Source organism: Zonotrichia leucophrys, chromosome 7 (genome assembly GCF_028769735.1).
Source record: "Zonotrichia leucophrys gambelii isolate GWCS_2022_RI chromosome 7, RI_Zleu_2.0, whole genome shotgun sequence".
NCBI classification, from domain to species: Eukaryota; Metazoa; Chordata; class Aves; order Passeriformes; family Passerellidae; genus Zonotrichia; species Zonotrichia leucophrys.
Window position 1 is genome coordinate 6,576,437 of NC_088177.1, and position 17,590 is coordinate 6,594,026.

A 17,590-nucleotide genomic window follows, 5' to 3' on the forward strand; every position below is an offset into this window, starting at 1 on the left:
GGTGTTTTCTCTGAGTTAATGCAGCTCTACTGAAAAGTAAGCACCAGGTGGTGCTGTAAAGTTCATTTTTATCTTGCTATTCAGACGTCAGAGTGGAGGGAACTTGTTCAGAGCACTCAGCACAATGTTCTAATGAGTTCTCTAGGACGTCATGAAAAATAATCTGGGAGTCAAATAGAGTCCAAGTGCACAAATTACAATCCCTGTATAAAGTTTGAGTGACAGCAAATGTTGAGGGATGTCTTCAGTTGTAACTTAAAAATAATATTGCTTGACAGCAATAACTTGCCTAGATGATTGAAGATAAGCTTTAGACAAAATTTTGGTTTTTAAAAGAAATTTACTCTGAGATAGAACCAACATTCCATAGGTATGGTGAATTTTCTGTTTAATTGCTTTAAAATTGTTCTCGCTCCTTCAGTTCTGTAGGAGAATGCAGTTCACTGCCAGAGATTTTATATTGGTTATAATAGGTACCAGCCTACAGCATGTACTGGAATGTAGAAGAGCTGAGCTAGACATGAGACTAAAATTCCTGGATATTTTTGGGTTGGAGGAACCACACACTTGCTGCTGCCTGCATTCATATCAGAGTCACGTTTCCAGCTGGGTGAGGTGCCACATCTCAGGTTTCCTTTATCCACCCAGGATCAGAGCATGAACATGCCTGGTGCTGCCCTGCATGATCGGAACTGGTGAACCCAGCCCCAGCCATGCAGATAACACTGCTTTTTGTTGGTTTTTGCATCCAGAGCTGTGCTGGGATTCTTCGAAAGCTGAAAAGGCCAAAAAGAGAGGGAAAGTTTATCTATTGATTTCATCTTCCTCTAAATGGGAGGCAATATTAGAAAATGTCAATTGATATTTAAACATAAAGGGAAACATAAGCATCTCAGAAAATGTTTTCATGTGACCTTTCTGCAACTGATTGAAAGTGATTTTGTGCTCATCTCTACTTTTCTTATCTAAAGTGAAAGTCCTGGTCTGTTATTCCAGTGTCAGCTAATTCAGAGAACATTTATCTATGGAACAGATAATTTCAGTTAAATATTACTTCTACTAGTGTATAAGTAGTGTGGAGTAGTTGTTTTTGAAGCAAGGTTCAGAAATGGACCTGATTTGTAAGACGGCCATCCTCTTTCTGTTGGTTTCTCTCAGCCTTGGCATAGACGGGGAATTGGCTCAGAATTTTATCACCATTGCTGGGCCTCTCCCCAGCGAGCTGGCAGAGAGATGGGGCCTGCAGGAGCAGGGCCCTGAATCCCAGGCTCCCCTGTGCCAGGCAGATGCGGCGGCTGCCGAGCTGCCCCGGTACCTGCGGCGGCTCCGAGCGCTGGGGGTGACGCACTGCGGGCTGGCCCTGCCGTGGGGCCGCGTCCTTCCCGGGGGCGATGCCCTGGCTGCCGATGGAGCCCGGGTGCGCTGCTACCGCCGGCTGCTGGAGGCCGTGGCTGCCGCGGGGCTCAGGGCCGTGCTGCTGCTGCACCGCGGGCCCGTCCCCGCCCTGAGCACGGCCAGGCCTTTCCATGAGCTCTTTGCGGAGTACGCGGATTTCAGCTTCCGTGCCTTCGGGGACCTGGTGGATGTGTGGCTCTCCTTCAGTGACCTGCCGCAGGTCCTTCAGAGCCTGCCCTACGCTGAGCCCCAGGAGCGGCTCCAGGCCGTGGCTGCTGCTCACAAAGCATTTTACTCCGTGCTCCATGAGCAAGTGTCACCAGCAGGTAAGGAGAGCAGGGTTTTTCCGTATGACTCGCTAATATTTTGTGGTTGCATTAAATGGCAACTGCTACGTGCAGTCTCTGTAGATATTTTTGTGTGCCTCTTCCTACCCACAGAGGAAAGACCAAAACTTTTCTGAAATGTACCTGAAACTTTGAAAAAACAAGGCACAGAAAGTCTAACTGTGAGGAAGTCTGCAGTGCCCTCTGTTCAACTTTCCTCATTGCAGACACTGGGGTTTGCAGTAATTGAATCCCAAATCTACCTGTGTTACACAGAGCAACAGAATTACATCTCTTCCATGATGGGTAGCTGGGATTTTCCAAGCAGATTCCTCCTTGGGTCTGCCGCCTTTGGTCTTTTCTCTCCCAGACAGACAACCAGTAGAGTTGGCTGAGTTATTATTTTTTATCCCAAATTTTTAATTAGTTAATTAATTTTTAATTCTTGCATTTGTCAGGAATACTTTGTTGTACAGTTCACACTATCTGGTGATAGCCCTTAAAAGTTCCCCATATTCCCTCCTGCATCTCCTGTCCCTCCAACTTCTGTCTATTCCAACATCTCAAAACCATTCAGCATAGAATGGATTAAAAAAAATAAAATTGTAGAACCGTCACAAAGGCATGAAAATTAGTAAAAGATATTACTTATGCAGGGAGTAGAAGGGCATTTTATTTACAAAGGCTCTTTGAATGGTACCTTTGCATTTCTACCTTCTTCAGTTCTCCATTGAAATCACAGAGGGTATCCTGAAATCAACTACCTGGAGCAGTGCCTGGTGTTCCACAGTTTCAACAATTTAAAACTGGTTTTAAAATAACTGCAGTAAACTGAAATTTTTATTTGTCCTCAATATGTTATCAACAGACTGCCTCTTTCTTTCTCAAGGTGGAAAGCTGTCCATTGCTTTGGAAATGGTTGATGTCTTGGACAGTGCTTCATCAGAATTGCTTTCAGTTTCTCTTCAGGTAGCTCATAATATTTCCTCATTAAGGGAATATTTCTAAAATTATATAAATTTGCCTTGATCTAGCTTTGGTTTTATGTATGGGATCAAATGACATGTTGCAAGTTAAATAAAATTTTAGCAGGTTGACTAGTTAGTAAGCTTTAATTATTCGATTAATCTGATTATGTGAAATCAATTATTTAAGAATTGTTTCAGCATCCTTTCTTGGCTGGTAGGCACTGATTAAGCTCCATGGAGACAAATTTGCTCTCCTAATTGGCAATGTCAGCAATGTACTTGCTAAATGACAAGGTGTCTCCAGAAAGTGTACCTGTTACCCCCTGCAGGGGTACTTAGTGCACCACCAAAGATATGGATACATTATCCTAATTAGCTGCTATTTAAAATATCTGCTGATTGTGGTAAAACCTAGACTGAGCTGTGCTAAAAGTACAGGGATGTAGTTGCACAGGGATGGCACAACACCAGGAGAACGTAATCTCTGCAAAGGCAATGACATTCTTTCTTAAAGATCCAGGTCCCTGTTCATAGCTGTCCTCACCCAGAGGATGTTGATGTAGGTTGGAATGTACACATGACAGTGCAGGGTTTTCTGCTGTATTCATAATCCTTCAAAACTTAGAACCAGGTCAAGCAATGTTGTAGGATTTAAGCAAGGTGTGGTTTGTAGGGAGAGCAAAGATGAGCTGACTGGATAGAAGAGAACCTTGGACTGAAAAACAAACTAAAAGCTTATCAGTTTTATTCCAACTTCATCACCTGGTTTAACAAGAGATTGCCATCTGTTCCCTTGAGGTTGATGGCTGCTAGTGGGATAATTTAATCATTCCATACTTGTGCTATAGAATGATTACAGATTTCTGAAGTGGACTTTCAACCAAGGGTTTTATGAGGTTATATACCTGAACCACATAGTTATAAAGGTTTCTCTGATAAATCATAAACAGACATAAAGAAATGACCTGTAAATAATTAATTTTAAATTAATAAAGTAGAGTTTAATGTAGTTGTTTAAGTTGTAGTTTGTTTAGAAGGAGACATACAAAGCACATCTTCCCATACAGTATCCAGTTTGTGCTCTCTGTATTGTCCAGTGCTCCCATCCAGCTGTATGGCTTCTTGCTCCAGCAATGTGTCTTTATCAAACCTTACACAGTTTTATGTATTTTTAATGTAATACTTTAAAAATATATCAATTTTCTCCAGCATGATTATTTTCCTTTTCTTTTTTCCAGGATTCAGTAGACTTTGTGTCTCTTAACCTTCAGTATCACTGTGGAAATGAAATCGATTTTTACAAGAAAATGAGTGAATTCCAGGTAAAGTTATGCACAGGGTTAAAATGATAGCAGCAAACAACAGACCATAAATAGGTGCAGAATTTCATGTGCTGTGATGCATGTCTAAAGAGTTCTGATTTTCTGTGAAAGCTCAGGCAGCAGCTACATTAGGAAGCAGCTGCAAAGTGCTCATTTCTCTGTTGTTACTCTGACTTAGAAATTGTTATTGGAAAATACTGGAAAGCATCATCTTGGTCAATGCTTATTATTGATGCATTAACAATTAGAATGGCAAAATTCTTTTATCTGGGACTGAACAACCTCTCTCACATGCTAAGTGTTTGATAACTAAGCTGTTAGACCAATAGCTAAGTACTGAAAGATATTAAACTCTGGCTTGAGCTCTACAGCAGTGCTACCAAACTTCACATTCCTCATCAGCAGGGGTAGAAATCATCAGGTGCCAGAAATGCTACTGAGGGGGAGTTTAGTAAAGGGTCAGATCTGGCAGCACCAACATCAGTGATGCTGTAGGCTGGTACCTATTATAACCAATACAAAATCTCTGGCAGTGAACTGCATTCTTAAAATTCATAGAGAAAGAGTCATCCAGCATCTGGGTAGCAGGATAAGGAGCTGCCCATTTAAAATGTAAAAAATGCCAAGACAGGGTTTTACTAGCTGGCTGATGCTTCTCTTCATACTACTTTCTAATTTCTGGTTTGCAGAGTGTTTGGAAGGACAAAGATATCTTGGTTTCTAGTTTAAAGGTCCTTGACTGTTCCTCCATGGAAGAGCATCCTTTCATACCAGTAGCTGCCATTGCCACAGGTGAGTGATGTTTGAAGAGGAAGAGTTTTTTAGTTAAGATCTGCAGGAAGAGCAAATTCAAACTTAATTTTCCTCTACAATTAACTTGTAGAAGAAATTAAAAATCATCCAATCTAGGCTGCTGCTATTAGATGAAATAAGAGTTGTACATAGTATTTTTGGAAAATTAAGGATGGATGGTGAGTGTTAAGGGAGGGGAAGCAGGAAATCTTTTCCAGATCTTTTCATCAGCCTCAAATTGCAGAAAGAGAAGTTTAGGTTGGATATTAGGAAAAACTTCTTTCAAGATATAATTGTTTGTTACAAATAGTGTTGTGCAGTCTATGGCATCTAAGACTGTATCCATCACTTACCATTTGTTTGTTTGCAGCAATTAATAAAGAAGAAGCACGTATGATTGGGTGTGACGTTAATGAATTCTTGGACTACTTACCTCATGTTTTAAGGTACTATAAAAATACTGTAGCACCATACATTACTATAATAGGATACAGTAATAAAACAGCTTCCTCTAGGAACCTATGTGCAGGCAGAAGCAAGATGTTTTAGTGGTAATGTCTGCTGTTGGCTGCTGAAAGGGCTGCAAAGGGCTGTTTTTCTGCTGAGCCCAGTCCGTTCCAATTACTTGCAATCCTCTAATCCTGTAATGTAATCCTCTTCCACTCTCTCATCCTTGGTTACCCAAATTGCACCTTCAAGCCAGTGGTAACAAGTACATTTTTCAAGCCTTCTGCTTTTTTCAAGAGCAAAATGGTTATAAATAAACAAATCCAAAAGAGTTGTCCTAGGGGAGAAGCCACTTGAGCTTATGGAAATGTGGGAGATGTCATGGTGCAGGGAGATGCTAAGGATTACAATGGCAGGAAACTCATGAAGCAGTTCTAGCATGGGAGATTGCTGCTCACTGCAAGGATTTTGTTTGCACCTCTGACCTAACTAATGGATGATGAGACTCTGCATGCAAAGAGCTGCTCTGCAGTTACCCACTGCCCTCCACCTTCATGTCCCAGCTGGGAGAGAGCAGTGCTAGATTGGTCAGATGTCAGAGGAACTATAAATGGCTTATGTGACCTGAATGGGAAACAAACTTCCTTTATACTCAGTGTTTGCAAGTTTTATGGCACTGACATCCTCCTCGGAGATTTTAACTTCTATTCATTATATTTGCAGTGAAACAAATACTCTACAGGAAAAGCCAGATGCTGTTCTTGCCCCTCGGTCCTCCTATCAAACAGTCTGGGAAATGTTTGCTCAACAGTCTGAATCAGAGAGGGATTCTTTCCTGCAAGATGTTTTCCCAAGTGGGTTCCTCTGGGGCGTGTCCACAGGTGCCTTTAACATTGAAGGAGCTTGGGCAGAGGATGGGAAAGGAGAGAGCATCTGGGACCAGTTTGGGCATGGGGGCCATGTCCAAATGAACCAAACAGCAGACGTGGCATGTGACAGCTACTATAAAACCAGCTATGACATTTACCTGCTTAGGGGTCTTCATCCCCAGCTGTACAAATTTTCTGTATCCTGGTCTAGAATTTTCCCTGCTGGCACCAACAAGACCATCAATTCCAAGGGTGTTGATTATTACAACCGCTTAATTGACCGCTTGGTAGACTCTAACATTGAGCCCATGGTGACTCTGTTCCACTGGGACCTGCCCCAGGCTCTGCAGGCTCTTGGTGGCTGGCAGAATGAAAGCATCATCGATGCTTTTGTGAGCTATGCAGATTTCTGCTTTTCCACCTTTGGGGACCGGGTCAAGCTCTGGGTTACGTTCCACGAGCCCTGGGTTATCAGCTACGCTGGCTATGGCACCGGAGAGCATCCTCCAGGAATCACTGACCCAGGAGCAGCATCTTACAAGGTAGGGGCACAGGAATAATTAGGATCCTGCAGCTACTCTGGTTGGGTTGTTTTCCATGATGGTTCTGTGCTTTAACTATGTTCAAACGTAATGTCGCCTCTGAGACAGCTATTTGATTGCTGAATTTACAATACTTGTTAAAAATGGGTTTGTTAACAGAGGCCTGGTGTTATTTTATTTTTCTATTCTAGGCTGATATGGATGGATAGTCAGATTCTTTTGCTTTTTCCAAAACTTACTACACTCCCTTGTCTATCGTTAGTTTTGTCAAGGTGTATTCTTTTGGATGGGGAGGACATTTTCACATGGCAATGAATAAACCCAAAGCTTAAGAGTTTTTGTGCAATGCAGTGTGACACATTTTCCTCTGCTTTCTGCTTGCCAGGTTGCTCACACAATTCTCAAGGCTCATGCCAAGGTCTGGCACTTGTATAACGACAAATACCGTTCTCAGCAACTGGGAAAGGTGGGGCTGGTGCTGAACTCAGACTGGGCTGAACCCAAGACTCCGGGCAGCTCCGAGGACGTGAGGGCATCTGAGAGGTACCTGCAGTTCATGCTTGGCTGGTTTGCTCACCCCATATTTGTTAATGGTGATTACCCAGATGTCCTGAAGGCTCAGATCCAGGAAGTGAACCAGCAGTGCTCCACAACAGTTGCACGACTGCCTGTGTTTACAGAGGAGGAGAAGTCCTTGGTGAAAGGGACTGCAGATTTCTTTGGCCTTTCCCATTACACTTCCCGCCTGGTCAGTGCCGGCACTAACGGGATGTGCACAGCGGGCTACGAGAGCATTGGGAACTTCTCCTTGCATGTAGATCCTTCCTGGCCACAGGCTGCCTCTTCTTGGGTCCATGTGGTCCCTTGGGGATTAAGAAGGCTGCTGAAGTTTGTATCCCAGGAATACACAGGGTCAAAGATCCCAATATACATAGCAGGGAATGGTGTGCCCACAGGAGACACCGGGGATCTCCTCAATGACCCTCTGCGAGTGGATTATTTCCGACGCTACATCGATGAGGCCCTGAAAGGTATGGAGGAACCAAATTATTTTATTTTATTTTAACATGGCAAGTGGTTAGTCTAGCCCTTCCATGGTGGTTAACTTTAAAACATCACCACTTGCACAGTGATGTTAGGCCAGCCTCCTGTTGTGTAGGTAATGAGTGTGACTTCATATGCTTAAGCCTGTCTGGTGTGCAGATATGGTGCTCTCCATTCTCTTTAGATATTGGAATGCATTTTTTTATATAAGGATTAATGTAGCCTGGACCCTGAGTTCAGTCCCTCTGTGAGGACACTGTTCATACACTCCAGTTCTCCTGGAGATGACTGGCCTAAAGGCTTTTGCCTGTAGACCTCTCATAAATTGGGGCTGAACTGCCTTTACCCCTTAATCAGACCTACATGGCAGTAACCACTTCAGACGGGAAAGATCTTCCTAACATTTCTACCTCAATCATTTTGAGAATGTTTAGGTTATGCTTGTAGAATGTTCAAGTTATGCTTGTATCTTTGCAAGATGTGAACCTTTTGACATAAAAATAGTGTTAGTGGCAAGTTCTGGACTAACATAGAGAGCTGAGATTTCAAATAGAAATTTGACTGATGCTCTCTAGGTAGACTAAACAATACTGTCAGGAAAACATTAAATATGCTGTAATAAATATGTTGGTGATCAGTGTGTACAGCATTTGATCTGCTTGACCTAGATCTCAACATACTGCTAGAAGTGCTGAAAGAGCTACAGAAAACACAATTCAGTGTTGCTGTCAGGGCTCAGCAGAAGTAAAGAGGATGGACTGCACATGGGAGGGAACTTTTTTGAATAAGAGAGATTTAGTGCTTTTTTGTAAGCAATGTGAGGAGTGATGCTAGAGTTGCCTCTGCCGGTATTGGGTACACAGTTCAGCTAAAAGAAGCTGTCTGTGCTCAGGGAATATGGGCAAGCACTAAATACCTGATTCAAAATCAGTGTTTCAGTTTAATTACTGTGTTAAATCTAAAAGTGAACCATACACCTAAATTGATGAAATCTGCTTGAAAACAAGAGCAAAGGGGAAGGCATACCAGAGGCACAAGTGTCCTGTCCTCAGATACCTCTTGACAAATACTTCTTTTCTCACACATTTCTATCACTAAGCATTTCACCAGCTGTTATTACCGTGCTGGCTGCTGTTCCTACCAGATACTCCTAATTGTTAGGAAGTTGTTTTAGCCTTTAAAACCATTTGTAGGTGCTGGGCTTGTCACACCTCTCCTTGGCTGTGGTGCTTCTGTAGTTCTGAGCTGTGTTCAGGAAATATTCAGGTGGGTAATTACCAGTGTTTTGTTTCTGTGGCAGCGGTGAAACTGGACGCCGTTGATGTCCGGTCCTACATTGCTCGATCCCTCCTTGATGGCTTTGAAGGCCCAGCAGGATACAGCCTAAAATTTGGGCTGCATCACGTGAACTTTGAAGATAGCAACAGACCAAGGACTCCCAAGGCATCTGCTTACTTCTATTCCAGAGTTATTGAAAAAAATGGTTTTCCATCCCAAGCCTTGAGCAGATCTGCACCAGTGGTGTTTGACCGACCTGTGCCAGCGAAGCTGCCAAGTTTACCAGCATCAGAAGTTCCCTCCAAGGCAAAGGTTGTCTGGCAGAAGTTTTCATCCCAGACTGCCTTTGAAAGAGACATGTATTTCTATGGGACCTTCCCAGAGGATTTTACGTGGGGTGTGTCTTCCTCTGCCTACCAAATAGAGGGAGGTTGGGATGCTGATGGCAAAGGCCCCAGCATTTGGGATACCTTCACCCATGTCCCAGGGAATGTAAACAATAACGAAAATGGAGATATAGCTTGTGATAGCTACAACAAGGTGGAGGAAGATATTTACATGCTGAGAGCCTTAGGGGTAAAGAACTATCGCTTTTCCCTGTCCTGGCCTCGAATTTTCCCCACTGGAAGGAACAACTCAATCAACAGCCATGGAGTTGCATACTATAACAGTCTCATTGACGGACTGATTGCAAACAACATCACTCCAATTGTCACTCTCTACCACTGGGACCTACCACAAGCTCTCCAGGACATTGGTGGCTGGGAGAGCACCGAGCTGATTGACCTGTTTGACAGCTTTGCAGACTTCTGTTTCCAGACCTTTGGGGACAGGGTGAAGTTCTGGATTACCATCAATGAACCCAACGTCATTGCCCAGCTGAGCTACGGCGAAGGCTTGTTCCCACCCAATGTCAAGGAGCCTGGCAGCGCTCCCTACAGGGTTGCCCACATCTTACTGAAGGCTCATGCCAGGGTCTACCACACCTACGATGCCAAATACAGAGCGAGTCAGGGAGGGGTCATTGCCCTGTGCCCCTTCATTAGCTGGGCTGAGCCAAAGACACTGAGCGACCCCAGGGACATTGAAGCTGCTGACAGGTACCTGCAGTTTTTGGTGGGTTGGTTCACACACCCGATTTTCAAAAACGGCGACTACCCCGAGGTCATGAAGTGGAAAGTTGGGAACAGGAGCGAACTCCAGAACCTGCCATCGTCGCGCCTGCCGGTCTTCACAGCGGAGGAGCGCGAATACATCCGGGGCACGGCAGACGTCTTCTGCTTCAACACCTACTCCTCCAAAATTGTGAGCCATTCAACAACACCTCTCACGCCCTTCTCTTATGAGTATGACCAGGAAGTTTCAGTAACAGTTGACAGCTCCTGGCCTTCCTCAGCTCTCCCTGACCATCGGCCTGTGGCCTGGGGTCTGAGGAGGGTACTGAACTGGATCAAAGAGGAATATGGAAACCCCCCAATCTATATCATTGAGAATGGCGTGGGGAAAAGAACCACATCAGATGTTGATGACAATGACAGGATATTTTACCACAAAACGTACATTGATGAAGCTTTAAAAGGTACCAGAATTTGCTTTTGTTCTGTGTTTTGTTCTGGTGTTGTGTGCCTCCTCTCTAGATTTCTGGTTACTTAATTCCTCTGAAGAGTACTTTTAAAAAGTGATTGATATCAGTCTGAATAGTCTGAACACAATATAGACATAGTGTTTGATTTTATGATCTCCTTTGCATGGCTGTGCTTTGTTTCCTATGAAGCTATGAAGATTCTCTCAATGATCTAGTTGACCAATGCCACCTGTATGAAACTAGGAGCCTGTATGTGCTTGCATGTGAATTCCCTAGGGTTCATTTAATGTGTGATTATGGCACTGATGCTCCTCTGGTTTTTTTTCTGGTCTTTCAGCTTACAAGGTGGACGGTGTTAATCTGAAAGGATACAACGCTTGGTCTCTGATGGATAACTTTGAATGGGTGGATGGTTATGGTCCAAGATTTGGATTGCACCAGATTGATTTTGACAACCCCAACAGGCCAAGGACGCCAAAGCGCTCTGCTGTGTACTATGCTGAAATCATCCGCAATAATGGCATCCCACTGCCCAAGGAAGATGAATTTTTATATGGAGAGTTTCCAGAGAACTTCCGGTGGAGTGTAGCAACTGCAGCTTACCAGGTCAGGAAACTGAGATGGACTCCTGAAGTATCTGTGGACAGTTAATTTATTGTATGGCACCAGAGAGAATAACAGGCTGAATTCTGCGCTTGGCTGAGACCTAAATTTGGGTTTGCTAATAATTCTTCTCACATTTTCAATCACAGATTGAAGGAGCATGGAGAGCAGATGGGAAAGGACTTAGCATTTGGGACAAATATGCCCACACTCCCTTGAGAATCAGCAACGATGCGAATGGTGATGTAGCTTGTGACAGCTACCACAGGATTGAGGAGGATGTGGAAATGCTGAAAAGCCTCAAGGTGTCTCACTATCGCTTTTCCATCTCCTGGTCCCGTGTTCTCCCAGATGGGACCACCAGGTACATCAATGAGAAGGGACTGAACTACTATGAAAGGCTGATTGATGCCCTTCTGGCAGCCAACATTGTGCCTCAGGTAACTACACCCAGTAACTTTCAGGTTACTAAAAAATACCAAACCCCAAATCTGAGCTCAGAGCGACGTGTGTGTTTCCATCCTTACCCTCATTCACACAGAAATTGTTTTTCATGGGTTTTAATTACATTTTGTGAAGAAACATGGGGTATTGCATAGGCAAATGAACTTGGAACGTAGGGATGTGTTGAAATTACTACCCAGAAGGACCACAGTAAACCTACTTTTGGCTGTTTCCAATGGCCTTCTTGTCCCTTTACCTTGGAAATAGATTCCACAGGGACCTATGCAGGAATCTTTCAGACACTGAAGTGAGACTGAGTAATGCAGTTCCCAGGATCTTCCTTCTTCCCTTTCTTAGAGATGGATATAACTTTATTTTTTTCCCTGGAGTCAGGAAGCTCCACTGGTCAGTGTTATTTGTCACATCCAATGGACGGTGACCTCACCCCTGCATCAATCAGCCCCTTCAACACTGTTGAGTGACTTTGAGCCTTACCAGCCCAGACAGGTGTTCTAGTGGATTGTATTTCAGCTGAGAGTCAGTGCAGGTGCAGCAGTTCTTCACTGATGAGTTCTGGCTGTCACAAGGTGGTTTTTTGGTAAAAGCTTCACCTTTACCATTAGGCAGTCCCTGAAGAAACTGGCAAAAATGTATTTTATTGGGTGCATGAGTGATCACTGCATTAGGAACAGGTAACTGCAGATCAAAGCACAGTTTATTTGTGGTGAGAAAAGAATCTGAGTTACTATGAGATTGGCTGGTTGAGTCCTTTGTCCTCCTGTCTTTCCCCACAGGTAACTCTCTATCACTGGGACCTCCCACAGGCGCTGCAGGACATTGGTGGGTGGGAGAATGATACTGTAGTTCAGAGGTTTAAGGAATATGCTGAGGTCCTTTTCCAGAGGTTGGGGGATAAAGTGAAATTTTGGATAACCTTCAATGAACCCTTCATCACTGCCTATCTTGGCTATGGCACTGGCACATCTGCTCCAGGTAAGACTGCTGGGCATAGCCTCAGAGCCCTCATGGCACTGTCAGCACAACTGTTTTATGCTGCAGTAGAGCAGTTCCTTGGGGCTTGCAAGGGTAGAACAAGGAAAATGGTGTGCTGTGGATAGATGGGGTTTAGATTGCTGTGGTGTGCTGAACAGGTCCTTCTTTTACTCTGCCTGTCACCTCCAAGTCTGGATTATACTCGCTGCCTGGAGCAGACCTTATTTCCAGACCAGCTCCAGGGACAGCAGAGAAGATTTATGGCTGAAGGAAGGCCCAGCTCAGCAGCAGGGTAGAACCAAAAGAGGGGATGTGAGCTGACCTGAACACACAGCTTTGTGCTTTCCAAACTGGCAGCAGCAGCCTGTTGCTGGCAGTCCATGTCCCACTCCAGAGGGAGGAGGGGACAATGCAGGGTTGTGCTAACCTGGGAACAGCCCTGCTGGGGCTGGAAGGTGCGGCTCCACTGTCCATGCTGTTCCTGTCCCTGCAGGTATCTCGGACCGGCCAGGGCACGCTCCCTACGTGGTGGGGCACAACCTGATCAAGGCACACGCTGAGGCCTGGCACCTCTACAATGAGACCTTCAGGGCCAGGCAGGGAGGGCTCATCTCCATCACCATCAACTCTGACTGGGGAGAACCACGCAACCCACACAGCCAGGAGGACGTTGAAGCTGCCAGACGGTTCATGCAGGTACAGAGACCCCTGGTCACAGCTCTCCCTGCTGCTCCAGGTGACACCCCCTCCTTGGGTGCTGGACATGCCCAGAACCCAGGTCAGCATCTCACTGAAGTGAAATGGTGAGGCAGAGGCATCACTGCAAGGAAATGTGTCCCCCTTATATGGGGGCTGATCAAGAATGCAACAGAAATGAGACAAAACATGGTTGCAGTGACAAAAGCTTATTAAATTTACTGCCGTTATTTGGGCATCTCCTGGTATCTCTGTGTGCCTGTTGTAAATTTGAGTATCACCTATAAAGCAGCACATAACATAGGAATGGCTAAATCCCAAGTTTTGATATATGATTTATCCTCCCTTATTTCCTGGTTTAGTTTTTTCTAGGTTGGTTTGCTCACCCCATTTTCAAAAATGGTGATTATAATGAAGTGATGAAAAAGAGCATTCGGGAACGAAGTCTGGCCCAGGGCCTGAGCGAGTCCCGGTAAGTGCCCAGGCACTCACCTGCTTTTGTTTCACTGGCTGTGCTGAATCATGCTTTTCTTACAGAAATGATACATTTCAATGATTCTTTTCCAGTGTTACTGTAAAAAACCTTACTATATCCTCACAGAAAAATTCTAGTGTATATTTTCAGAGAATCAGAGAATGGTTTGTGTTGGAAGGGACCTTGAAGATCATTTAATTCCAATCTAGGCAGGGGGGCTTTATCTATTCCCTGTCTTTACCTCTCTTGCAAACTAAATTGATTAATATATCTTTGGGGTAATAAATTGTCAGCTCAGTGACACAGTAACTGCCCTGCTTTAGCCACAGTACTTTACTTGATGCCTGTGGTAAATTTAACTTTTCTTAAAACTATGTACTGAACTCATTGGTGCCTCTCAGTTACATTTCTTATTTTCCATTCCCAGTTCCCAGTAAGGAATTTCTCTCCTTCTGTTTGTGGTGCTAGTACCAGAGATCCCAGCATTACCCATGGATTGTGTGCAAAGTGTAATCTCTGTTTTCTCTTGCAGACTTCCAGAATTTACTGAGAGTGAAAAACAAAGAATTAAAGGCACATATGACTTCTTTGGTCTAAATCATTATACCACGGTTTTAACATACAACCAAAACTATCCTAAGGGTGTTATGTCATATGACTCTGATAGGTAAGAGGTGAATGTAAATTATTGCTCAAATAAAATCTACACAGCTGGAGCTTGGCTTAACTGACAAGTGTAAATTTATAGCAAAATGTAGGTGTTTTAAGCTGTTATAAACCAATACTAGGGATAATATAAGCAAGCAGTACCTGAGGTGCTGTTATTTTAACAAAAGTCCAGCAACAGCCTTTTTCTTATAGCCATGAGGTGATGAACAGTATTTATCATATTTCCTGCCTCCAATCTGCAGTTTAAACTGTGAGGTGTTATCCTGGTTTATGCATACTGATCCATTTGGTATTAAACAGGTTTAGGTCCCTCACTGCATTGGGTAAATGTAAGTTCAAAGCCTAAATAGCTAAATCACTTCATGGTTAAGTACAGATTAAGTCAAGATTTTTTATTTAGATACTAATCTCATTTCTCAACCTCAAAAAGCAAACAGTAGGAGCTTACTAGTTTTTGTAATGAGAATTCAGGTAATGGTGTGACCACCTGTGGGGATGAAATTGTCTCCATTCCAAAATGTTTCCACAGGGAATAGATGAAATTGGAAATAACTTTGCTTTGCTGGTACATCCCAGCCCCTTCTAGCTTAACCCTCTAGGACAGCGGGCTCATTACATTCCTGCATGTAATGTCAAGGGCAAATTTGTGTGCTCAGGCATTGTGCCTTGAAAAGCAGAAGCAGCGTTGTAGCATGCAGAGATTTGGAACCAACATCCCATTGGCAGCCACGATGGCTGATTTGCACAGAGTGTAATTGTAAATGAAAACATGAGAAGGGATTTTGAGGCTGGTGGGCACAGAGCTGCCTGGCAGTGGCACTGGCCCTGAGCAGTGTCCTCCTCCCCAGGGGCGTGGCCACAGTGACCGACCGCAGCTGGCTGAGCTCCGGGTCCCTCTGGCTGAAGGTGGCACCCTTTGGGTTCAGGAAGATCCTCAGGTGGATAAAGGAAGAGTACAACAACCCTCCCATTTATGTGACTGAAAATGGGGTCTCAGAAAGGGGAGCCTTTGAATTCAATGACACGTGGAGAATGCATTACTATCGGACCTACATTAATGAGGCACTGAAAGGTGAGAGTGAATATTGACATCTGGTCAGCCAAAGCTCTGGAGAGCAGCACTGGCTTTGCCACAAGACTGACGTGTATAAAGCAATTTGTAAAGAGCTGAAAGACCACTGCTACCACACTTGAAACTTACAGTCACATGGGCTTACTGAATCCACTTCCAAGAGCCTTGGGGTTTACCAAAAACTGCCCATAGATAGTCACAAATGTGCCAGGAAAGATGATCTAAAGGAAGGGAACAAACCCTGGGTTTAGTGGGGTATCCTGCAGGTTCCTTGGTTTGCTGCACCTGCTGAGAGAGGTACAACTACCTGATAAACTCCTTCTAGTCTGACTACTGCTGTGTCTAAAAGCATAATATTAAAAAAAAAACCAACAGTAAAACCCCAATGCCCAAACTGGTTTCAGTTACAGCAGTGGTCAAACATCTTCAGGAAAGGGCTTTTTCAGTTTGCTTTTCTGATGTACTGGGAGCAGCCAGGTGTTCAGGCATTTACTGCCTTGCAAAGGCCCCACAAACACTTGTTTAGGCAATGGTTGCATTTTGATGGATTTTCTTCTCTATTCCTAAACCTTTGTTTCTTGTACCAAAGTTCTGACTTCTGGAGCAGAGAAAAGCAGTGTCCAGTCCTGGGCACTGAGTGAACCTGCTGTGTGCCATGTGTGGGTGTTCTGGAGCACCTTCCTGCCTGGCTGGCCAAGGGGTGACCACTGACCTGTTCTCTCTTCTCTCTGCTGCTGCCTGCAGCCGTTGTGCTCGACGGTGTCGATCTGCGGGGCTACACTGCGTGGTCACTGATGGACAACCTGGAGTGGGCAGCAGGTTATGAGGAGAAGTTTGGGCTCTACCATGTGAATTTCTCTGACCCTGCCTTGCCACGGCGCCCCAAGGCCTCAGCCAAGTATTACTCACAGATCATAAACTGCAATGGCTTCCCAGACCCAGCCACGGGCCCACATCCCTGTCTGGGAGAGGAGCCAGAAGGTAAGTGACACAGCAGAAATGGTGCCTGTGTGTTTGCATCTAATCCTAATCCTAAAAGAGTTCCAGAATCCTAAGGTTTTTAGAGACACCACCCTTTTCTGCAATAGTTTTTTAAAGACTGCAGTTAATGTCAGTTCCCTATGCAAAACCAGACTAACAACCAAACCTTGTGCAAGAGAACCTCAATGCATGCTTAAGAATGTAGCAAAAGTTACTCCATTAGACTTTACTCCAACAGAACTGCCCAAGATGTTTTCCAAACCACACATATGCAATATTCCCACAAGATTGTTTAGAAAAAATTTTGAATACTTTATACAAATCCTCGTTTTGGGTAAGGCTTTGGAAATACCAATTCTTTTGTCATTTGTGTCTTCTCCACTGAAGCAGTACAATGAAAAGCAACCAGTGTTAGGTGGGGGTTTGGGAATGAGAACACTCACCTGTGCTATCAGGAATTGCACTATCAGCCTCAGCTGTGCCTTTACTCTGAGCTAGAATTGTATCAATCCCTGCTCCTGCCAGAGCATTGAAGAGAGGAGTTACAGGCTGGTGGAGGCAGGAGCAGCAGTGCCACAGCTGCAAGGAACAGGCTCTGCACTGACCCTTTCTCATTGTTTTCCCATTCAGTGACACCAACACTGACACCAACACCAACATCGACACCAACATCGACACCAACATCGACACCAACACCGACACCGACACCGACACCAACACCAACACCGACACCAACAGACGCCGCTCCAGGAGCAGCTGACAGCGTGAGCTTTTTGGGATTGGATTTGACATCCCAAGGGGCAGAAATAGCACTCTATGTGCTTTTTGCTCTTTCTATAGTTGGAGCACTGAGCTTGGCTCTTTTTGCATACAAATACGGAAAATTGTCCAAAAGATCCCATAAACAACCCCACATGGAACTTAGTAGTAAACTGTAATATTTCCACCTCATAAACCCTTTGTTTGGTTTGTTTTTTCTTTAAAAAAGTCTATACCAATAGGAAAAGGAACTACTGCTTTGCAGTATTGCAGCTTTCTGTCTTGCCTCAGATGGTTCCCCAGCATTTTGTTGTTTTCCAATTTAAAAAG

The 17,590-nt window shown here is 44.3% G+C and overlaps 1 protein-coding gene across 2 annotated transcripts; it reads left to right on the top strand.

The window, feature by feature from the left end:
* The first annotated feature begins 1,108 nt into the window (after window positions 1–1,108).
* LCT (lactase) lies at window positions 1,109–17,534 on the top strand. Of its 2 annotated transcripts, none has more exons than XM_064718201.1 (17): window positions 1,109–1,721; window positions 2,611–2,690; window positions 3,928–4,011; window positions 4,701–4,803; window positions 5,174–5,249; window positions 5,974–6,661; window positions 7,047–7,692; window positions 9,006–10,562; window positions 10,906–11,174; window positions 11,321–11,611; window positions 12,410–12,608; window positions 13,102–13,304; window positions 13,667–13,776; window positions 14,312–14,446; window positions 15,297–15,520; window positions 16,265–16,501; window positions 17,228–17,534. In XM_064718201.1, the coding sequence occupies exons 1-17, from the start codon at window positions 1,109–1,111 to the stop codon at window positions 17,437–17,439; spliced, it is 5,727 nt and encodes a 1,908-aa protein (XP_064574271.1). In that variant the 3' UTR covers window positions 17,440–17,534. The 2 variants fall into 2 exon arrangements, with proteins under 2 accessions (XP_064574271.1, XP_064574272.1); XM_064718202.1 differs by having other exon boundaries at window positions 17,240–17,534.
* The last annotated feature ends 56 nt before the right edge of the window (window positions 17,535–17,590 follow it).